This window comes from Peromyscus californicus, unplaced genomic scaffold (genome assembly GCF_007827085.1).
Source record: "Peromyscus californicus insignis strain IS unplaced genomic scaffold, ASM782708v3 Scaffold_10__1_contigs__length_136768540, whole genome shotgun sequence".
In the NCBI taxonomy this organism is placed as follows: Eukaryota; Metazoa; Chordata; class Mammalia; order Rodentia; family Cricetidae; genus Peromyscus; species Peromyscus californicus.
Genome location: NW_026294391.1, coordinates 51,168,369 through 51,193,029, shown reverse-complemented (window position 1 = coordinate 51,193,029; position 24,661 = coordinate 51,168,369). Strand labels below are relative to the sequence as shown.

General features: G+C 39.4%; 1 protein-coding gene across 1 annotated transcript; it reads right to left on the bottom strand.

Moving 5' to 3' along the window:
- Positions 1-1,425: 1,425 nt before the first annotated feature.
- LOC128107227 (zinc finger X-linked protein ZXDB-like) lies at positions 1,426-24,083 on the bottom strand. Its single transcript, XM_052732864.1, has 2 exons — positions 23,719-24,083; positions 1,426-23,625 (listed from the first exon to the last, which is right to left on the bottom strand). The coding sequence occupies exon 2, from the start codon at positions 23,537-23,539 to the stop codon at positions 20,915-20,917; it is 2,625 nt and encodes an 874-aa protein (XP_052588824.1). The 5' UTR covers positions 23,540-23,625; positions 23,719-24,083; the 3' UTR covers positions 1,426-20,914.
- Positions 24,084-24,661: the final 578 nt, after the last annotated feature.

Here is a 24,661-nt window from a genome sequence, read left to right as displayed (position 1 = left end):
TTTCCATGTTCTGGCTATTACAAACAATGCTGATATGAACATAGCTGAACAAGTGCTCTTATGGTGTGGTTGAGCATTTCTTGGGTATATGCCCAAGAGTGGTATAGCTGGATCTTGGGGGAGATGGATTCCCAATTTTCTAAGAAAGCGCCATATTGATTTCCAAAGTGGTTGTACAAGCTTGCATTCCCACCAGCAGTGGAGGAGAGTTCCCCTAGCTCCACATCCTCTCCAGCATAAGGTGTCTAATCATCAGGGAAATGCAAATCAAAACAACTCTGAGATACCACCTTACGCCTGTCAGAATGGCTAAGATCAAAAACACTGAAGACACCGTTATACTCTTATCTAAGATAAGAATAACGGTTTACAGGATTCCACATACAGGTTACCAATATCAGCACATCTGCTCATTGTATCTTGATATTAGAATCATCTAGGGAAAGAATAGCATAGTTAGTCACTGGTAGGAGAAATAGCTTCAGCCACATAGAAAATAGACAGCAAGAGTGGCAGTTTCACCTACATTCTTGCTAATGGATCGCTTCTGGCAGTTGAAAACACAATTTAATTTCTCTATGGCACTCTTCTCTTGCTGCAGAAGAAAGACACCTTCCATACACAGGGAGGAGAGATAATTGGGGATTGATGCATGTGTTCTGTGAAGCACACATTTAAGCAAAACAAAGAAACATCGAACTTTCAACAAAAAGAAATATTATTGTGCAAGGCAATAAACCCAGCACACTCCCTAATGACATTTTATCTCTTGGTAAGAAAGAAGGTTTTGTAGGCACAAAGTCCATATATATGCATATAAATTGGAAACAAAAGACAGTAGGCATGAGAGTGCCTTTCCAATAAATAATAAAATAATAACAATAAAAAGAGAAAAGAGGAAAATGTAAGATTAAATTACACATTTTAATTATATAAATCAAACATCCACTGTAAATAGTAAAGAGAAATTCCTCTAAAAGACATTGTAAAATTACCATCTGTTCAGAAGGTCAATTAAAGTGTCAATCATCTAATTTAACTACACTTTAGAATTTCATATGCAAAAACTAATGAAAATTTCTCTCTTATGTATTCTGAGTGAATGTTTATGTAGGTAATATTAGAGAGACAACCATTAAACACTTGGAGAATGTTAAAAACATACCCCTGGTCTTTTAGAAAATAAAACCAAGTGGCTCTATTAGTCTCATTTTTCCCAACAATAATATATTCTTGGAGTAGAGGTTAGGGATAGAGCCTGATGGGGTGGTATCAGATGCTGAACATGTGCTCTATCATTGCTTTATCCCCAGAACATAGTATATCCTTTTGAAAGTGTTGATCCAAGATCACAGTGCTTTTTGTTCTTGACTGATTACTAGTATGTGAATGGAAAGTTGATGCAAAGTTTGCTACAAAACTGGATGACAATATTTCTAAAATTTTAATTTAATTTCTAATTAGAATACAATGTAACAGGTTCTCTTATGGGATTTTCATAGGTAACTAGTTTGGGTTGACCCTCACTCTCACCCACTCTCCTCTCTTGATCTTCCTGCCAGCCCCCAGCCGGCTATACTCCCTCCCCTAATATTCCCTCTTCCACTTTTAGTGTGTGCTCTATTATCATCCTCACAACATTCAATAAAGCTTCTTCTTGCCCCTCTCATAGTCTCCATTATAGTTTTCTGGACTCTACATATACATACTCTCACATAAATACACACAAATGAAAGTTAAAAGCTAGTATGCACACATATGAAAGGGCATGCAGTATTTATATTTCTGAGCATGTTACCTTATATAATATTTTACTATTCCATCCATTTTTCTGCAAATTTCACAATTTCACCTTGATTTATGGTTGAATAAAATTCCATTGTATAATATGATCACATTTTCATTATCCATTCATCTGTTTGTGAAGAACTAGGCTAATTCTATTTCTTGCTAATGTGAATAATGCAACAACAAACATGTATGTGTAAGTGTTTGTGAGAAACAAGACCCTTACTCCATAATAACTAATTCAAAGGACGACAAGCAATGAAATCAAGACAATTTCTTTTTCGTCTCAGCCAAACAAGGAACAGCCCAAACAAAAGAAAGGAAATGAAAGGCTGGTTTGATAGACAGTCTTGCTCTAGACCACTGTGGCTGTTGTTCCAGTGTAAAGTGCTCGACTTCTCTTTAATGACATTCATTTCTGTTACAACTACCTCTGCCTTCTCAGCATTCACTTTATCTACAACATTGAACGATTTCTGTCAAATGGCACATTTTGCATGTTTTTCTGCTATATTAGTTTCTTTCTCATTGTAGACCTGAATAAGAACAGTGAGCAGTAACCATGACAGAGCCAGAAAGCTATCCTGCTTGGGACTTTTGCCAATTTGGTATAGAACAGTATTTTTAATAATCATAATTTTAATTTCATATCCTTACTTCTCCTCTGGCTGGGTACTTTGGAGAGTTATAACATTCATGATTCTCTAGCATAGCCCTCACCCCAATTTTACCATATACCTGTGTTTCACGATTGCCTTCTGCATCCTGATACATGGGTTCAGTCATGTAATGGAGCTGTCTAATTTTTTAACCTTAAGATATACTTAAAGCACCTGGGCAAACAAGCACCAGCTTCTATTGAAGACAGGGGTCCACACCTCCTGTTTATCCCTATTCTTTGATAAGCTATAAATCTATCTAACACATCTTATAAAAAAATTGGACCATGATGCTTTCTTTTTTTAGCACAGAAAAAATATTTACATTTTAATAGATTTGCTCAGATGAAACTGTAGTTTGGAGAATTGTTGGTTCTTTTTTGTTTTGTTTTCTTTTCTTTTCTTGAAAATAGATTTTCTCACATAATATATCCTGACTATGATTTTCCCTCTCTCTACCTTTCCCTGTTGTTGGTTTTTATTTTTATTCTTTGACTCTTTGAGGGGCCTGCCACCCAGCTCCCCAATAAATCCACACATGGAGGCTTATTCTTATTTATGAATGCCCGGCCTTAATTTGGCTTGTCTCTAGCCAGCTTTTCTTAAATTATCCTGTCTACTTTTTGCCTCTGGGCCTTTACATTTCTCTATTCCTGTGTATCTTTTCTTTCCTTCTTATTCCATGTCTGGTTGTGTGGCTGGATGGCTGGTCCTCTTCTTTTCTCCTCGATCTTTTCCTTCCCAGATTTCTCTTTCTATTTCTTCTCTCTGCCTGCCAGTCCCACCTATCCTTTTCCTGCCTCGCTATTGTCCATTCAGATCTTTATTAGACCATTAGGTGTTTTAGACAGGCACAGTAACACAGCTTCACAGAGTTAAACAAATGCAACATAAAAGAATGCAACACATCTTTGCATCATTAAACAAATGTTCCACAGCATAAGCAAATGTAACACATCTTAAAATAATATTCCACAACACTTCCCAGTTCCTTCCTACCTCCCCTCCTCTCCAGATCCACTCCCTTTCTGTCTATCATTAGTTAAGAACAGGCGTCTAAGAGATAAGACTAAAATATAACAAAATGAAGTATAATAAAAATAAAACAAAAACCATCACACTGAAATTGGACAAGACAAACCAAAGGAGGAAAAGAGCCCAAGAGAAGGCACAAGGATTAGAGACCCACTCATTCACATACTCAGGAATCCCATAGAAACACTAAACTGGAAGCCATAATATATATGCAGAGGAGCTGGTGCAGACCTGTGCAGGCTACAGCTGCTCATGCTGCCTCAATAGGGTTGGGGTCCCTGCAGAGAAGACTTAATACCATTACATGAAAATGTGAAGGTAAAGTCTAAGTTGCCAGGGAGACATAAGAATGTTGGAGACACTAGGACTATGGATTGTCACTTTCAAAAGCTTTAAGACATGCAGAATAGACAAACCTAACAATTCAAGGAGTAAAGGGAGCTGAGAAGCAAACAAAAGGCACAAAAAGTCTATTCAGTGAAACTATACCATAAATTTTTCTAAAAGACAGAGAATGATATGGATACAAGTACTGGAGGCATTTACACCACTTAAAGTGGAAAATTACTTTAACTATGTAAAGGTGTGTTACATTTGCTTATGCTGCATTAGTTTAATGATGTGAAGAGATGTTGCTTTCATTTATGCTGCATTTGTTTAACAATGTAAAGATGTGTTGCTTTGCCTGCCTAAGGCACCTGATTGGCCTTATAAAAAGCTGAATGGCAAATAGCTAGGCAGGAGAGGGATAGGTGGGACTGGTGGTCAGAGAGAATAAGTAGGAGGAGGAATCTAGGCTCGAGAAGAGAGAATGAGAGAGAAAAAGAGGGAGATGCCCAGGGCCAGTGAGCCAGGCAGCCATCAGCCAGCCAGACATGGAAGAAGCAGGAAAAGTAGGACACAGAGAATGAAAGAAAGGTAAAAAGCCCCAAGGCAAAACATAGATGAAGAGAAACAGGTTAAATTAAATTATAAGAGCTAATGGGACAAACATAAGATAAGGCTGAGCATTCATAACTAATAATAAGTCTTCATGTCATTATTTGGGAGCTGGCAGTCTGAGAAAGCCTGCTACAAACCTCTCTGTTACATTGTTAAAACACTAAAAGCACAAAAAACAATATTAAAAGATACAAAAGAAAACTGTCAGCTTACATACAAAGGGAAACTCATTAGAATAACATTATCTTGGTAGAAATACCAAAAATCCAGAACAGTAATAAATAATGTAATCTAAGCTGTGCAAGTAAATAAATGTCCAACAGGATTACTATATTCAGGTGAATTATCTTTTTGAGAATTTTTGTTTACTAATTGTTTAAGAAATTCATACAATATGTTTTGGACACAGTTACTACCCTTTCCTGAGCTCCCAGAAGAGTTATATTTTAAAACCAGTGGTGAAATAAATACCACCCAAGATAGGTACAAAGTAAAGCAATTTATGACCACTCACCCAGTATGTTAGATACTTAAAGGAATTATACACACAGAGGAGAAAGACAGTTGCAAGTAAAGGTGCTCAAGAAAGAATAAACTTTATGAAAGGAGTAAACAAGAACAACAACAAAAAAAAATCAAACATGTTCAAGACAGCAACCAAGCTCCTAAAATAAAAAAAAGGGAGAAAGAAAAGATTTGAACCATGTAAACAATGAACAAAATTACAAGAATCAGTGAATATGTTTCAGTAATAACCCCCAAAGTTAGTTCTGTCAGTTTTACAACTAAGAGATACACACTAGCTGATTGGATTAAATGGCAAGAGACACTACTATTGATTTAAATATTAAGGCAACTCTACGTAGTTAAAAGGGAGGTTTATTTTGTGGGGTAACTTACAAGTGAAGGGATAGGTTACAAGGTCTGGGAAAGGTGTAGCGCAGTCCAGCGGTGTTCTCTGGAGAACTCTGCTTGGTCTACCTCCAGCGTCCAGGATTCAGGAACCAAGAGAGCTGGCACATCCGGATCTCGGGTCTTTAGGGGTCCTGTCTTGGCTCCACCTTGTAGGTGTGACAGTTACCGAAGCCGCAATGGGGGTAGTACTTCCAGGTCAAAGGTGGAATGGCTACCCACAATACACACCACATTGTCAAAGACACAGAATGAAAGCAAAAACTTTGTAGAATATTATTTTAGGGTTGTTAGATTTGTTTATGCTGTGGAAAATTTCTTTAATGATGCAAAGATTTGTTGCAAGTTCTTTTATTTTACATTTGTTTAACTCTGTGAAGCTGTGTTACTCTGCCTGTCTAAACACCTGATGGTCTAATAAAGAGCTGAATGGTCAACAGTGGAGCAGGGCTGGCAGGTGGAGACTAGATAGAAGGAGAAATCTGGGAGAAAAAGAAAGCAAAAGAACAAGGAGGGGAAGATGCTAGTGGCCAGCCACCCAGCCACCCAGCCAGCCACGGAGTAAGAGTGGAAGTAAGATATACAGAAGTAAGAAAAGGAAAAATCCCAGAGACAAAAGGCAGATGGAATAATTTAAGATAAGAAAAGCTGGCTAGAAATAAGCCAAGCTAAAGCTGGTCATTTATAATTAAGAATAAGCCTCCATGTGTGATTTATTTGGGAGCTGGGTGGTGGGCCACCCAAAAGAGCAAAAACAAACAACATTGTGGCATTCCAATGTGGAGCTAGAGTAAAAGAAAAGCCAAAAACAAAAAACATGGAAAGAGATACGCCAAGCAGTTGCATTGTGGAGACAATCAGGATTAGCAATACACATATGTGACAAAGTCGACTACACAGTAAAATTACTCAGAAGAAATAAAGGTCTCTGAACACTAATCAAACAACCAACTGATCAAGATGATGTAATGGTTTCTCTCTCTCTCTCTCTCTCTCTCTCTCTCTCTCTCACTCACACACACACACACACACACACACACACACACACACACACACAAATAATTTTATAATCTTTCTTTTGTTCTTTGAGACAAGGTTTTTCTGTGTAGTTTTGGTGCCTGTCCTTGAACTCACTCTATAGATCATGTTGCCCTCCAACTCACAGAGATCCACCTGCCTCTGCCTCCTGAGTGCTGGGATTAAAGGTGTGTGCCACCACCGCCCAGCTAATTTTATAATCTTTTAAAAATATACTTCCTAATCTTCCTAGGTCCTACCATATAGAAATAAGAACCCACCAGACCCCAATCATTCAACATGAACCTCCCAATTTGCCCAGCTCTGCATGAGAGACAAGGGAAAGCCAGGCCTCAACTACTCTGCCTACACTTCCCTTGTTGCTCCAGTCCCTAGAGCAATAAACAAATTTTATTCATTTATGTACTGGATCAATAAAATAAATTTAAGTTCCAATAAAGTATCTTGAACCCTGATTACCCTGCCCACTTGCACAGTTTCTCCAGCTCCTGGTGCTGATTGGCAAACACTCCCCAGACAGTCATCCCCAGGCCCACATTCTCATTCAACCAACTAACTCCAAATGCACAAATCTTGGCACAAAAATAGAAAAAAAAATCCTCATAAAAATCCAAGACATGTGTCCTCCAAAAATTATTAGTCCCATAATAATGGAAATCAAGGAGAATGGCCTTGAAGAACTGGCAGACAAGAAATTCAAAAGACAATGAAAACTGGTTTCAGAAAACTCACAGTAAAAAGTCAGAGATAAATGAAGTAAGGAAGCTAATACACGATATGAAAACAGAATTCAAAAAGATACAGAATTACTGAAGAAAAACTAAACTGAAATATTGCCAAATGTGAAAAACTACATAAGCCAAATAAAAGCCTCAGTTCCAGATCTCACCAATAGAATGGACCATGGGAAGAATCAAAGCTGGAAGACAAAGTAGAGAAACTATATCACTTTAAAATTTAGTGATGTTTTACAGGTAAACAAACAAAACCTCCCATGAACAGAAGAAGGGAAAACTCTTGAATACCATGAAAAGACCTAACTTTCAGATTATAGGCATGAGAAAAGGATAATTATGACATAGACTCTATTTTCAGTAAAATCACGTTATCAAAATGTTCACAGTTAGAAAAAGAAATGTGCATACTGGTGCTTCCAAAACACCAAACAGATATGACCAGGAAAGACACTCTCCACAATATATTATAATAGAATATTAAAAGCAGAATAAAGAAAAATAAAACTTCAAGAGGAAAAGGTCAAGTCACTTATAACGGCAGGCCCACCAGAATTACTCCTGATTTTCTGACAGAAATTTCAAAGTCAGAAAGGCATGGGAAAAGTGTTTCAAGTTCTGAAAGAACACAACTGTCAATCCAGAATATTACATCCAGCAAAACTATGAAAATTCATAGAGAAATAAAAATTTCCACAAGAACAAATTAAAAGAATTTATGACCACTAAGCCAACTCTATGGAGGATATTGAAGGGACTATTTCAGTCAAAAAAGAAGAATAAACACAACCAATGAAAAATAAATAACACCAGGACAATAGAACAAAAAAGGTCAAAGAATCACCACAAAATCAGTTTAATGACAAGTATACACATCTTTCAACAACAATTCTAAATATTAGTGGACTCAATTCCCCAATAAAGACACAGATTAGAAAACTGGATTAGAAAACATGATCTAGTTTTTCTCTGCCTCAAAGAAATACATTTTACCATCAAAGACATAACCTTAGCATAGAATGATGGAAAAGGGTACTTCAAGCAAATGAAGGTAATATACAAACAGGTGTAGCAATTCTAATTGTTGACAAAACAGACTTCAAACTTAAATTAGTCAAAAAGGGCAAGGAAGATACTTCATACTCATCAGAGGAACAATCCACCAAGAAGCTATTATAATTACCAATATACATGCACCTAAACAGGTGTACCTTATTTTATAAAAGAAGTAATATTATATCTAAAACCACAAATAAGCTCAACATGGGATATATGGGTGACTTCAATACTCTACTCTCACCAATGGACAGGATATCTGGCAAAAGCTACATCAACAAACACTAGAGTTGCATGATACCATTACTCATATGGGCCTAATATATCTACAGAACATTCCACTGAAACAGTAAAGAATACATATTCTTCACAGAAACTTATGAAACTTTCTCCAAAACTAATCATGTATTAGGACACAAAGCAAGTCTCAACAAGTACAGGAAAACTGGGATAACATCCTGATTCTATCTGACCATAATGGAATAAAGCTAGGTATCAACAACAAGAGGAACGACAGAGAGTACACAAACTTATAAAGACTATGAAATACGTTGCTGAATGAGAATTAGGTTGAGGAAAAAATGAAGAATGAAATTTAAAAATTCCTGGAAATGGATGAAAATTAAAACACAGCATACCCTGTTGTAGAATATTATTTTAAAATATGCTACATTTTTTTACTCAGCAAGGGCTTCTCAGTTGAGCCATACTGAAGTTGTCTGATTGCCTCTTCTCAAAGTTCAGGAAAAACAATAGTGCCATTTCAGACTTCTCACTTCAAAGGTCAGCACTCTAGGTAGGAACAAAAATAAGTATAAACATCTGTTTCAGTGCAAGCATTGGCATTCTAGAGCTATAGGAAGGTTGAATGCAGTTCCTGGTAATGCACCTCTGACCAGGTTTCAAGAACCAAGAAGCAGGTGGAGCCAGACAATAGAACTACATGCAAAAGACCCAGTTGTAGCATAGTGGTTTAAAGTTTGCTCACACAGTCAAAAAAAAGCTAAAAGATACCCAGTAAAAGAGGTCCAGATGGAAAAATCTCTAAACAGGTTCCAGTGTGTTTTGCAATGTGTGTAATCTTAAGAAAGAAAGAAAAGGGGTATGGACAGTCATACAAAGAAAGAAATCATTTAAAAATAATAAAGTCTTTAAAGAGTAATTTAAAAAGAGTAAGCCACTTAACAATGGAAATACACAAGGAATCTGGATCCTGTGCGTTATTGTGTTGATTTTGAATTTTTTTTTTTAATACTGATAGGCAAAAGACAGTTGCTAGGAGAAATGGGATTATAAACTGGAATGCTAAGTTGAACCAACCTAGATACTTTAGGAATGCCTTAACTTTAAAAGAGAAGTCAAAAATGTATTTGTCAAATAGAAGTTAAAAATGCTTTAGAGACGTGGTTTTGTTTTTGTTTCTATAGAAAACAAGAGGCTATGAATTCGTCCTACGTTAATATGGATTGGGTTAGATCAAAGGAGATCTTCTGAAACTTGACAGACAAATCTATCAAGAAAGTTTATACCTGGTCTTCCCAGGACATGGCCATTATCTCAAATTTTCTCAGGGACCCTTAACAATGCCTTTGCCCACAAACAACATGAAGCAGTCTAGAGAAAATGATGCCCACATTCCCAAGAGTTGGAGTGTGTGGGTGGTCTTTGGTTATTTGGTGGGTTATGGATGTTTGTTACCATTTAGAAGAATACAGTATATTGATACAAATTTAAAGTTATTTTCATAACACTGTAAATATGTTTCTACTCTTGTTTAAGATATTGTACCTATGCAGTTCATTTAAAAATGTAAGGTAAAATTCTAGGTTTTTTTTTCCAGAGCTGAGGACCGAACCCAGGGCCTTGCACTTGCTAGGCAAGCGCTCTACCACTGAGCTAAATCCCCAACCCCAAAATTCTCGTTTTTGAAAGCTATTATTATAAACTATTTAGGATAATCAAGAAGCACAGGTTAGTAGTTAGTCATTTATAACAATCAAATTTGTAGATATATTAGGTGTGTTTTCAAGATCATATAGAGATATATTCATATAGATATATGGTCTTCAAACACTTTAGAAACCTACAGAATATGGCATTTAAAATGTTTTGTTAACATAATGTTTTTCATGACAATGAGACACATCTGCTCCTGGCAGCACCAATTTACATCAGAGAAAAATGATAGGCATTGAAGAAACTCCATAGGAGTTTGCTTTCAAGGAGGCAAGATTAGCCATTTGGGCAAAGAAACTGCTCTTGCCTTTGATGGCTGATAATGTGGTATACAGACTGGACATGCAGGACCCACAGGAAAGTGACTGCTGAACTTTGCCAAAACAAGGTGGGATGGTCCTTCAGGGTTCCTGCTTCATGGAAGTGTCTGCCAGACATTCTGCAGGACACAGAGGAAAGCAACTGACAAAATTTGCCAATACAAGGCAGGACAGTCCTTCAAATTTCCTGCTTCACAGAAGAGTTTGCCAGATAGTCTGCAGGACACAGAGGACAGTGACTAGTGAACTTTGCCAATACAAGGCAGCATAGTCCTTCAAATTTCATGTTTCACTAAAAAGTCTGCCAGATACTCTGGGCCTGTAGACTGAAGATGGATACCCCAACATTGCAGAGGATCTTTGGGTGACTGTCCAGGCAGTCAGATGTCTCTGTCATTTCTAGAGTTTTGGAAACTGCTGTTTATAGATAATATTATGTCCTTCTGGGTCTTTGATGGAGTTGAAGGCTAAATAGTTATAGCTGCAGATTTCCTTAATTATGAAAGAAAGTAAATTAGGTGTAAAACTTCAGAGTCACTAGGATGGGATGGATGGTGGAATGTTTTCTCTGAATTTGTTAAATACAAATGGACTGAATAATGTAAATGTAGTTCTTACTTGTTAACTGTTTTGTTGTATATAGTTTTGCTATGTTGAAGTTAAAACCTTTCATTTTTATTTAGACAAAAATCAGGAAATGTTGTAGAATATTATTTTAAAATGTGTTACATTTGTTTATACTATGCAATATTTGTTTAATGATGCAAAGATGTGTTGCATTCTTTTATGTTGCGTTTGTTTAACTCTGTGAAACTGTGTTACTTTGCCTGTCTAAAACACCTGATTGGTCTAATAAAGAGCTGAATGGCAACAGCTATGAAGGAGAGAGGATAGGTGGGGCTGGCAGGCAGAGAGAATAAATAGGAGACAAAGAAGATTAAGGAGGAGCAAGAAGAGAGAAAAAGGAGCAAGAAAAGGAGGAAGACTCCAGGCACCGGCCACCCAACCCCACAGGCAGCCACCGAGTAAGAGTGAAAGAAAAGATACACAGAAATAGAGAAAGGTAAAAGCCCAGAGGCAAAAGGTAGATGGGATAATTTAAGAAAAACTGGCTAGAAACAAGTCAAGCTAAAGCTGGGCATTCATAAAAAATAATAAGATTCCATGTATTTATTTGGGAGCTGGTTGATGGCCCCCCCCCCCAAAGAGCCAAAAGAGTAAAAAACAACCAACAACAATACCCAAATCTATAGGATGCAATGATAGCAGTTCTAACAGAATGTTTATAGCATAATATCTACATGAAGAAAATATTAGAAACCTCAAATTAACAATAATGCACCTGAAGATTTGGAAAAACAAGAACAACAACAAAGTAGATATGAAGAGAAACCAAAATCAGGGCTGAAATTAATCAAATAGATATGAAAATAAACTAGAAAGAATCAAGAAACAAAGAGTTCTTTGTAAAGATGAACTTGTGCTGTGGAATAGAATATTTGCTTAACCATGTAAAGATGTGTTACATTTGTGTTGCAGAATATTTGTTAAACTATGTAAAGATGTGTTGCTGTTTTACCTTGCCTGCCTAAGGCACCTGACTGGTCTAATAAAAAGCTGAATGGCCAATAGCTAGACAGAGGATAGACAGGCAGGGCTAGTGGGCAGAGAAAAAAGGGAGGCCAGTCAGCCAGGACACAGTCAGCCAGACATGGAGGAAGCAGGATGGACAGTATGTAGATGAGATAAACTAGCCTCAGGGAAACTCACAGATTAATAGAAATGGGTTAATTTAAGTTTAAGAAGCTAGATAGAAATATGCCTAAGCTATGGGCAAATGTTCACAATTAATAATGTCTCCCTGTCAAGGTTTGGGGCTGACAGTCCAAGAAAGCCTGCTACAAACTTGATTAAAAAAGCTTGAGCCAAATTTACCAAAAGAAACAAATAAGACACAAATTAATAAAATTAGATATGAAAAGGGAAATATTACAGCAGACTCTGAAAATTCATAGAATCGTAAGGACATACTTTAAAATGTTGTACTTCACTAAACTGGAAAATATAAAAGAAGTAGATGAATTTCTAGATGCATATACCCTACCAAAGTTAAACCAAAATAGAGTAAATAATTGCAACTCAGCCATAACAACCAATGAGATAGAAGCAGTAATTAAAAACCTCCAAACTAAAAAACACCCAGGACCAGATGAATTCAGCACAGAATTCTAATAGACCTTCAACGAACTGCTCAAATTATCCCATAAAATAGAAAAGCAAGAAATACTTCCGAATTCATTTTACAAAACCAGTATTACTCTGATGCTAAAGTAGATTAAAACCTAATAAAAAGAGTGTTATAGGCCAATGTCCCTGATGAACACAGATTGAAAAACTCTCAATAAAATACAAACTAAATTCAAGAAAACATCAAAAAGATCACCCACCACTTAAAATCAGTTTCATTCCAGAAATGGAAAGGATGGTTCCACATGCATAAATCAATAAATGTAATCTACCACATAATCAGAATAAAGGACAGAAATCACATGATCATACCAGGAGATGCAGAAGAGGCATTTGACAAAAATTCAACTTCCCTTCATGAGTACTGGAGAGTCTAGGGATACAGGGATGTACCGCAACATAATGAAAGCAGTATACAAGCCCACTGTTTACATCATGCCAAATGGAAAAACACTCCTACCATTTTTACCAAAGTCAAGAACAAGATAATGATCTCCACTCACTCTACACCTGTTCAAAATACTGCTTGAACTCTCAGCTACAGCAATAAGACAAGAGGAGATAACAAAGATACAAATAGGAAAGGAAGAAGTCAAAGTAATCTTGTTTGGAGATTATTTTATACATAAAAGGCCCCAAAGACTCCACCATGAAATTCTACAGCCAAAAGTAATAGGATACAAAATCAACACACAAAAATCAGTAGTCTTCCTATATAAAAATGACAAATGTACTGAAAAGAAATGAGGGAAATAATACCTTTTACAATAGCCTCAAAAATAAAATATATTAAAGTAAAATAAAATATCTTGGAATAACTCTAACCAAGCAAATGAAATGTTTATAAATTAAAAACTCTAAAGCATTGCATAAAGGCACTGAAGAAGACATCAGAAGATGGAAGACCTCTCTTGTTCATGGATTGGTAGGATTATATTTTGTAAAAATGGATATCCTACCAAAAGCAATATACAGATTTGATGCAATCCCCATCAAAAGTCTAAAACTTTTCCATTTCTTCACAGAAAGGAAAAGTAACTTCAAAATTCATATGGAAATATAAAAGACCCAGGATAATTGAAATAATCCTAAATAAAAACCCCACTGAGAGTATTACCATCCCTGCTTTCTATTATACTACAGAGGTATAGTAATAAAACCTTAAAAGTATTGGCATACAAACAGACACACAGATAAATAGAATTGAGGACTCATCCATAAACCTATGCTCCAATGGTCATCTGAATTTTGAGAAAGAGGACAATAATATACACTGGAGAAAAGACAGCATCTTCAACAAATGGTACTGGTCAAACTACAAACATGTAGAAGAATGAAGCTAGATCTTTATCTCACACCCTTGTAAAACTCAAGTCCAAATAAATCAAGGAGCTCATCATAACACCTGATACCCTCAATCTGAAAGAGGCGAAAGTAAGGAACTCATAGACACAGGAATGTACTTTCAGAACAAGACAGGACCATGGTAGTACAAGCATTAAGAGTAAAGTTGACAAATGAGACTGCATGGAAATAAGAAGGCTTTGTATGGCAAAAGACACTATCATTCAAAAGAAGTGGCAGTCTACATATTGGAGAAAAAAATCTTTACAAGTCATACACTTGACAGAAAATTGTCTATAATATATAAATAAATCTTAGAAAAATTCCTGAACACCAAGGAAACAAGCTAATTAAATTTAGGACATGGAACTAAACAGAGAATTCTCAAAAGAAGAAATACAAATAGCTGAGAAATATATATATTTAAATGTTGCACATCCCTAGCCAATAGGTAAATGCAAATTAAAACTACCTAGAGATTTCATCTAACTCTTAGAATGGCTAAAGCTAAAAAAAAAAAAGAATGATGATGATCAATGCTGGCATGGATGTGGAGAAAGGGGAACACTTATTCATTATTGGTGGAAGTACAAACTGGTACAGCCACTACAGAAATCAGTGTGGAGGATCTTCCAAAAGCTATAATAGAGCCAGGCAAGGTGGCACATGCCTTTAATCCTAGCATTCAGGAGGCAGAGTCAGGTGGATTTCTGTGAGTTCAAAGCCAGCCTGGTCTACAAACTCAGTTGTTCTGAGTTCCAGAACAACTAGATCTGTCATACAATGAAACCCTGTCTCCAAAACACAAACAAACAACAACAACAAAAAGCTAGACATTGAACTACCATATGATCCAGGAATATGCACTCCCAGGCATATTCTCAAAGAACTCTATATCCTACTTTGAATGACTGCATATGCATGTTTATTGCTGTATTATTCAAAGTAGCAAGAAAATTAAAACAGCCTAGATGTCCTTCAACTAATAAATAGATAATGAAAACATGGCTCATACACAATTGAATTATATTCACCTACAGATAAAGTTGAATCATGAAGTTTTGCAGGAAAATGGATAGAATTGCAAAATATATTAAGCAAGGTGACTAAGACTCATATAAAAAATCATATATTCGCCGGGCGGTGGTGGCGCACGCCTTTAATCCCAGCACTCGGGAGGCAGAGCCAGGCGGATCTCTGTGAGTTCAAGGCCAGCCTGGGCTACCGAGTGAGTTCCAGGAAAGGCGCAAAGCTACACAGGGAAACCCTGTCTCGAAAAACCAAAAAAAAAAAAAAAATCATATATTCTTTCATTTGCAGATCCTAACTTTTGATGCTTGTATGTATGTAAATAAGGAGGTATGAGAGTGAGTATAGATTATGAAGCTAGATAGGATGCAACCAGGGTTTGGGGAAGGAGGGAAAATACAAAAGTATGAAAATACACATTAGAGAATGGGAATGGGGGAAAAGAAACAACAAAGATTCTGTTTGGAAACTGCTGCAAGGAAACATAATATTTATATGCTAATAAAGTAATTGCTGAAATCAGTGACAAAATACTGTCCTTCACATTATAATGCAGTCCTTTATAACACACTAAGGTTTTGTTGTTGTCATTATTTACCTTAAGCATAAAGTAAACTACTGACTGATTTTTTTAAAAACAGAGCCTCAAACAAACAGGAGAGGTAGAATACCTCATTTTGACATACAGCAGCCTGAGGGAGGTAAGTAACAACTAGACTGATATAGTTACTAAAAGGAGAGCCTACAGTATAATTTTATATTTTACTTTATTTTTGCAGGTATGGCAAGAGTTATTTACATAATTTTCCATTTTCTAGTAGCTACATTAAGAAAGTAAAAATATTTTGTGTATTGGTACATGCCTATAATCTCAGAACTTAAATGGTTGAAGCAAATTTGAGACTAGCCTGGACTACACAGCAATATCCTACACAGCAATATCCTATCACAAAAAAAATCAAGCAATTAGCTAGGTGGTGGCACCTGCCTTTAATCCCAGTACTTGGGAGGCAGAGGCAGGTGATCTCTGAGTTTGAGGCCAGCCTGGTCTACAGAGCAAGTTCCAGGACAGCTAGGGCTACACAGAGAAACCCTGTCTCAAAAAAATCAAGTAATTAAAACAAATATAAATAATAAAAATAAACTGGAAAATTAATTCTAGTATTTTAAACAAATATGTCAAAATATTATTCATGTAATCAGTAATAAAATATTTAAATGTTTATACTATGGTTTTTATTTTACATTGACAATATATCTCAATTTGGATATCAATTTTTTTCATGACTGAATGTAAAAATTCTTTTAAAAAGAAAAGTGAACAAAAGAAAATATTTCCCATGGCCAAAGTGAAATGTAAGCCTCCCAGAACAATAGAGTTGGTCATAACAGAAAATCGATATTTTACATTGCCACAGTTTTCAAATTAAAGCTTAAAAATAAATTAAGAATTTAATTCTCAATTGTACTGGCTAAAATTCAAGTACTTTACAGTCCTTAAGACTAATCACTGCCTACTAGTCAATCGCAGATCTGATGAAAATACCTCTTGTACTACGTGTAGGTAGTTCACAGAATGCCTGAAGGAACCAAGAGGAAGTGGCCTTCTGCTGCTATACACAGTTGGAATAAACAACAATATTGACAGCTTATGAATAACTGTGTCATCACTTGTCATTTAATTAAATACACCAAACTTGCATGCTCTTCCTTACTCCTCTCATTCTATTACAATTCCCAAGGAAATGTGAGCTACCATTCCCAGTTTCTCTTGTCAGCCTTTCTATAGTAACATCTATGTCTGTCTTGCTAAAATATTAAATTATAGTCTCTCTTCATGTGCTAGGGAAATCTCAAAAATATCTCTAATATATTTGCCTTCTCTTTCAAACTCACTGACAGCACTCATAGCTTCACACTTCATTGTAACCACTATTAAATTAAAGACATCATTATCACTGGCTTCTCTATTAAAACATTTACAGGCTCTCATATCTGTTCTTAACAAATTTCACATCACTCTTTGTCACCTTTGCATCATTCTGATACCAAATTAAACTTGTTTTTACTCTGTAACTGTATAATACATTAATTTTCTATCTCCACCTATCAAATGTGATTTGCTTAAAGATCAAAGTTTTATATATATATATATATATATATATATATATATATATATATATATATACTGTTCAAAGAATCAATATTTTATGTGCATAAATAATTGTTAATTTTAAATAAGTGCAGTGCAATATCCAGCTTACAATTTGCACCCACATCTGTTTCCTCAATAGGAACATAAAGGAAATGTTATCATAGTCTATGATTCATGGTTACTGCTCAAGTACTCTTTCATTGTATTGACTGACAAACACAAGACCCACAAAAGTACATCTATATAAAAACATAGACACGCACATGTGCTTTTGTGGTATACACATACATACACACACACACATTTTTTGTGGTGATAAAATCAAATTCTTTATATTGGCTAGGCAACTGTTCTACCACTGCACCACATCCTCAACTAAAGGCCCAAATACTTTACTTCAAGATCAATATGATCAATAGAGTCCTTAGAAACAGAATTCCTTTTAAGCTATTTTGTTACTGATTTTTCAGTCAGCAAAATAAACCAAAAATTAAAGAGAAGCAAAAGGAAAGGAAAATAAAGTGATAAAATTAACCATTCACTATTATTAAAAAGGAGTGCTGACAATTTTATTCCACCAGCAACAGAAAGTAGCCTTCTTACCTTAAAAACACAAAGCTGTTCAACATTTTGCTATTTAAAAAAAGTTTAAATAGAAAGAATTTGAAAAACTTAGTTCAATGAAACTTTGTGAGGACATGGACAAATAAAATCTGCTATCTTTAAGAAAAGTAGCATTTGCCCTTTGAAAGTTCTAGGAGTAAATAGGGAAAATATAGTTTATGCTTCCTTATTGGAAAAAAAAGTTACTTTAAGGAATTAAATAAATAAATAAAAATCACAGCATTAATTTACCTTCATGTTTATAAATTTATTTTCATGACTTGTGTATTCAGCTCATCCTTGACAGACTTATTTGCCAAACACAAAAAAATAGTGGTCTATTTAGAAACTTTCAAATGAATAACACTTTTGAAATATAGTTTATGAATACAAATAGTTCCAACGCAAACATGGAAAGCTGTCAAATGGGTAGACAAAATAAAATTCTAAGCATTTCTTTGATTTATAAAAGTATGTCTACTTTTCATTTTCACTAAATGAGTACAACCATTTTTAAAATATTTGTGAGTATCTGTGGGTGTGTATAAATACCAACATACACACAACAAAGAAACATTTCATAGTGGCAAATTTTTAGTGCATTTCCAAAGTCTGTCATCCATAGACATCTACATGCAAATGCTACTAGACTAGTACACTAGAACAGATAAGAAAGTATTAGCAGAACTCCCTGGCAAAAACTTTTTAAATAGAAACAATGAAACAGAAATTCACTTCTCATTTGAACAGCATAAAAAATAATCTCCTTTATGCTTTGAATCATATATACACACATTATTATTTAAGCTCAGAAAATAGCTTTTTACTGTACACACAGAACTATAATACACACTCAATGAATGCTGGCACTGGAAGAAAATGTGCCATGAGGAAAATGTTGAAGGGACAGGTCACAGGAAAAATATCTATCCTCTAACAAACAAAAAAGAAAGGTATGTAAGGACTAGGATGCATAGGCAAGGAATTAGACTATAGAAAAAGTAAGCAGAAGCCAACAGAAACCAATTAAGTTGGAACAAAGCAACCAGTTATGACAGAGGAGAGTGAATCTTGAAAGTTGCAGACAGGAGAGGTGAAAAACATTTCTTCTTTTGTGAAGCTATATATAGAATTGTCAGTCATAGCCAAAAGCAGTTGGAATGTGAGTTGGCTGAATCATAATATGAAACATGCACAGACTTTGCTAAACCTTCTTCACAGAGTTGCTCTGAACAAAAATGAAAGACATAAGTTATGAAAACATTCCACAAACTAAAAATGCTATACTCTCTGTACAGAGTTTACACAATATTGAGATTCCATCTTTCATTTCTTTTAATTCTGGAAAACTATAAGCAATGCTCTCTTCAGATCACAAAGGATGTGATCACCCTATGCTCCTTAATCAGATTTTGAAAGACTCAAAGCTCCACAGTCACAGAGAGAAGCCTGATGCTAGAAACAGAACAAGGATGTTGACAGACTGATCAAATGGAGAGGTATGGAAATAACCATGTGAGCAGTGTTTCCACTCCTGTTTTTTCACACAACAATTTGGGAGAGAAAATTATTGAGAGTAAGGAATAAAGAGACCCTTTCCTGTTTCATTCTAAACCTCACAACACTTTGTTATCTTGAATACCAATAGGGCTGAATTATGTCAATTTTCCAGAACAACATGAAAAACTGAGACTGTAAAAAGAGCATATAAAGTCATCAAAATATGCTGAAATACATGCTTTTTCTTATGTGTTGAAAACAGTATGAAAAAATAGTCTAAGGAATGTTAGTCATGTGCATACACATTAATCAGTAAACAGGAAACTGAGATTTAGTAAGACTAATATCTTCAAGACAACCTCTCCAACACCACAGAGCATGGACTGGACCCTGAGTCTCTTTCATGTCAAAGTCCTAGATGGCAATTTTAAAACACAGCCTCCCTACTACCCCCAAAAGATGTCAGAAATATCAACAATGACAACAGGAAACACAATTCTCTTTGCTATTTTGTCTTGTTAGTTTTAACATCATTTAAGAAAATATGCCGGCACTGAATAATATTTCTATTATAAACTTTCCTAAGTGTTCTAAACAACATTTCCTTCTCCCCTAAGTGTTAGCGATTGTACAAGAACAATTCAACATATCAGAAGCAAAAGGAATCACAAACAAATGTCTTGATCAGCAAAGGCTCTCAGTATCATGAAAGGAAAGGGAGACAGTATAAGGAAATTAATAAAAGAACACAGGGCAACCTATAAAACATCCATGCAAAAATAATATTTGAATATGATCAATATCATTACAAAATTGAGAAAATCCAGTGAAACAAGGACACAATCATCAAAAATAAGACGGGATGTGGCAGATTCTACTCAAAAAATAATTACTTTCAAGGAATAAATTCTTAAGGGGGGAAATGGAACATAGAGATTAAAATAACCTTCAGAACATTAAAGATAATTAAACCAGGTAGCATTTATATGACAATATGAAGTTGAAAACACGGATTTTAATTAATACAAAAAATTATTATAATAATTTTTTTTCTAAAGACCAATGCATTCTGAAGATCTGTACTGAATATTTATTACTAACTAATATCTGGTGCTCCTTCAAAAATAGTACTAAAAAAGGGAAGAGAACAACGACAAATAAGATGATTCATGGAATTACAACTGATGAGGTCAAGTGCAAAGTATGTATTCACCATCACACAACTTAAATTACTTTATATACAAAATAAGAGCATATCGTTGTTGGGGTGTCACAATAAATTTCAAGGAAGAAAACACTTAATATCAAGAATCTAAAGAGCTGAAAAGAGAGAAGAAATCTAACCAAATCACCACCTTTATACGTAAAAAAAAAAAAAAAATTAAGGCTCAGCTAGGTTAAGAGACTTGCTCACGGTCACAGAACTCATCAGTTCCAGACTCGGGATGAGAATTTAAATCTCTAAATTTGAAGTCCACAGACGCGTTCCTTCGCGAGGCAGCAAGAAACGACTGCACGTAAGCACTCCATCCCGAACATCCTCAGATTGGAGCGTCATAAAAGTGAGCCACAAGGCAGGGCACAGGCAGAGTGGGTTCATACCAAAAAGGGGGCGCCAGTCACCGTGATCAGATCTGTTTCTTTCTGAGAACCATGGCTTCCTGTTGGATTGGAGAATCCAAACTGGGTTTCTTCCTCGTGCCCAAAGAAGTCAGCCTCGGGATGCACGTTCCAATCGGCTTTGGCAGGGGTCAGTAGTTCGGAGACACTGTTTTCACAGAGGGTGCTGGAGGGGGTCAGAGCTTCCGTGTCCACGGTTAACTTATTGCTGGGCGTCAAAACCTGGGGCTCCAGGCTTGAGTTTTTCAGAGCCAAGGAGCCAAAGAGCCCCACGTTTCCGGCGGAGACATCGTCCATGTCTAAGGGGCTCTGCTGATAACCAGTCACCGAGGTTCCGAAGAAGAGAGAGGTATCCAGACTCTGGGGAAGGTCACTGGGGGCCCTCAGGGCCCGGGGGTCCACCGCTTGCCCTAAGGAATGGTTATTATCATCGGCAGGGAGACCTCCCGCGAGAGTCGAGTTCACAGAGGCCACGTCAATAGTCAAGATCCCAGAATTGACCAAGGCCGTGTCCAGCACCGCAGCAGAACTGTGGCCAGGCACATCGGAGAAGAGAGACACCAGCTCTGCACCACTGAGATCGTTCTGCCCCTGGCTGGTGAGCTCGCTGCTGGGCGTCAGGGAGTTGGCGGCTTCCAGCTGGGCCAAGAGGTCCTGGCTGAGGTTGTGCCTCTTGGCCATGTGGGTCTTCATGCTGTGCTTGGACGTGAAGAGTTTGTTACAGGTGGAGACGGGGCAACGGTTTTTCCAAGTGCCCACGTCCTGCAGGTGCTTCTTGGAGTGGATGTAGAGACTGCTCCGGGCGGAGAACCTGGCACAGCAGCCTTCCACGGGGCACACGAAAGGCTTCGTGCCCAGGTGGGTGATGCTGTGGCCTTTCAGGTGTTCGGCCCTGGTGAAGGACTTGCCACAGCCCTCCACGGGACAGGTGAACCTGCGGTCGTCGTCGTGCTTCCTCTTGTGTCTTAAGAGCTTGGACATGCTGGTGAAGTTCCAGCCACAGCCGTCAAAGTCACAAAGGAAAGGTCTCTCTCCCGTGTGGCTGCGCAGGTGAATCTTGAGCCTGCAAGCCTTGTCATACTGCTTGCTGCAGCCAGGGAAAGAGCAGGCAAAGAGTTCCTGTTCCCTGAAATGGGCGCGGTTATGAGAAAACAGGGCACTCACAGTAATGAACGTCTTCTTGCAGCCAGAGAACGCACACTGGTAAGGCCTCTCGGGCTCGAAGTGGCTGCGCTGGTGGGTGCTGAGCTTGGCCTGCGTGGGGAAGCTCTCCTCGCACACCTCGCACTTGAAGGAGTTCTCCTGCTCGTGCCCCTTCATGTGCGCCTTGAGGTTGTACACGGTGGTGAAGCTCTTGCCACAGCCCTCCACCGGGCAGCCAAATGGCCGCAGCTTGTCGTGCGACTGCAGGTGTCTCTTGAGCTTGTAAGACGTGGTGAAGGTCCAGCCGCAGCCGCTCAGGGGGCACTTGAAGGGCCGCTGGCCCTGGCTGCTGCTGTGTGTCAGCAGGTGCACCTTCAGCTGGTGCTTCTTGGCGAAGGTCTGTCCGCACTGCGCCTCCGGGCACAGGTACAGCACCACGCCCGGGCCCGGGACCAGAGGCCCGCGGGGGCTCTGGGCGGCGGCCGGGGCCTCGGCCTCCTCCTCCGGAGGCGCCGGGGCGGGCGCGGGTTCCGCCGGCTCCGCCAGCAGGAGGTCCGGTGGCAGCTCGGGGCAGTCGCCCAGCTGCGCCGCGGCGGCGGGCGGAAACCCGGCCTGCGGGGCGATCAGTCCCCCCGGCGGCGGCGGCGGCGGCTGCGGGAAAGGCGCGACCCCCGGCTCCCAGGCCGGCAGCGGGGGCGTGGTCAGGGTGAGGACGCCGTTCTCGAAGCGCAGCAGCAAGTCCTGGTTGTGGATAGTGATGGTGCCCGCGAAGGCCGCCGCGGGGCCCGCGCCCGGGCCCGCCGCGGGGAGCGGCGACGCAGCCGGGACGGCCGACAGGCAGCGGGGGCCCGGCTCGGGCCGCCCCGCGGGGTTCGCGCCGCTCTCGCGCCGCCGCTCGGGCCCCGGGCCTGCCTCGGCCTCCTCCCTCCACACCGGCCCTCCTCCTCCTCCTCCTCCTCCTCCTCCTCCTCCTCCTCCTCCTCCTCCTCCTCCTCCTCCTCCTCCTCCTCCTCCGGCCTGTTCCGAGCCCACTGTTTCTACATCGCCACCCACCGGGTCAAGCAGCAACAGGAAGAAGTCGTCGCCGTCGCCGCCGCCGCCGCCGCCGCCGCCGCCTCCTCCTCTGCCGCCGCCTCCGCCTCCTCCTCCTCCTCCTCCTCCTCCGCCGCCGCCGCCGCCGCCGTCGCCGTCGCCGCGGCTCGGGTGATCCGGCCTGGGCGCCAACCGGTTCGTGCTGGGGCTCGGGCCCAGGCCCCGTGAGGCCCTCTGGGCCTCTGCGCTCCGCGGCCCCGGCCCGCCATCTTGGGCCCCCCGGAGCAGTAGGAGGCGGCGCGTGGGGGCCTGACAAGCCAGAGAGTCCGGGGCTCGGTGGACCCCGCCGCCACCCGCGGGGCAGCAGCCGCCGCCGCCGCCGCCCTGTGGTGTCCCGCGAGCGGGGAGCAGCCTCGGGATTTCCATCTCGGCGGCGTCAGTGAGGCTCGGCTGGAACCAGAGCCGAGGCGGAGGCGCGACCCCCGCCCCCTGCCGCGGGCCCGAACACGTTCCTGAAAGGAAAAAAAAAAGTGCAATGCGCAGAAACTGGCCCTATCAGATATTAAAACGTATTTAACGCCACAGTGATTTAAATATTCTGGTACCGTGGCTCTGGAACGGGAGAGACAGCCCAGAGGCAGAGTCTGATGCGGAGAAATAACTTGCACACTTTTGTTACAAAGTAATCGAGGGCTTCCGAACTGAAGGCAGGAGAATGACAGTTGGTCCAGAAGGCTGCTGAGGCCCCTAGACACCTAGCCAATGAAAACAACTTGAATTCCTACCTCACTGTGGGGAGCAAATAAACCTATCGCGGCCTCCCCGGGAGCTGAGCGTGTTCCCTGGCACTTCTCAAGTGTTGGAAGTTGTTTACTGCTGGGCGGAGGACAAAACTTGGGACAGGGGAAACTATGTTGCCCGCACTAAATAAACTTCCTTAACGCTACCGTTTCTGGTGCAGATGCCCGCTCCAAACACACACACACACACACACACACACACACACACACACACACACACACACACACACACACACACACACACACACACCTTGTAATACTCAGAAATTAGTTATCGTGAGCCAAGTCCTGGGTAAAAATGTTTCACGCGGTTAGGCTTTTGACCTCCTGGTACAGGAGTCAAAATAAGAAACGGTACCAAAACAGGCTGGCACCCTTCGGCCTATGGGTGTGAGACCTGGTAGTTGAAGCGATTGATAATGAAATCTGGAAAATCCAGCCAGCTCCCCGGTTCTCCCTGCGGAACGCTTTAGGGTACACACATCCTCAAAACAATGCGGTTTACATGGAGTTAGGTAGTTGAAACCATACCGCAGGCTTCTTTCTGCGGCTAGCTTCTTGCGCGACAGACCCACCCACGTTGCCTATAAGGGCCTTATAGCTTAAATCCTCGCCACTGTTGACTAGCATTCAGGCAGATGCTTAGAGCGCGGTGGTGATGTCCCGCCACCCTACAGGAAATGGGCAGTGAGGCTCTTTTCTCACTATTATCAAGAGCATGTTTGTATCTTAATCACAGAAGACTCCT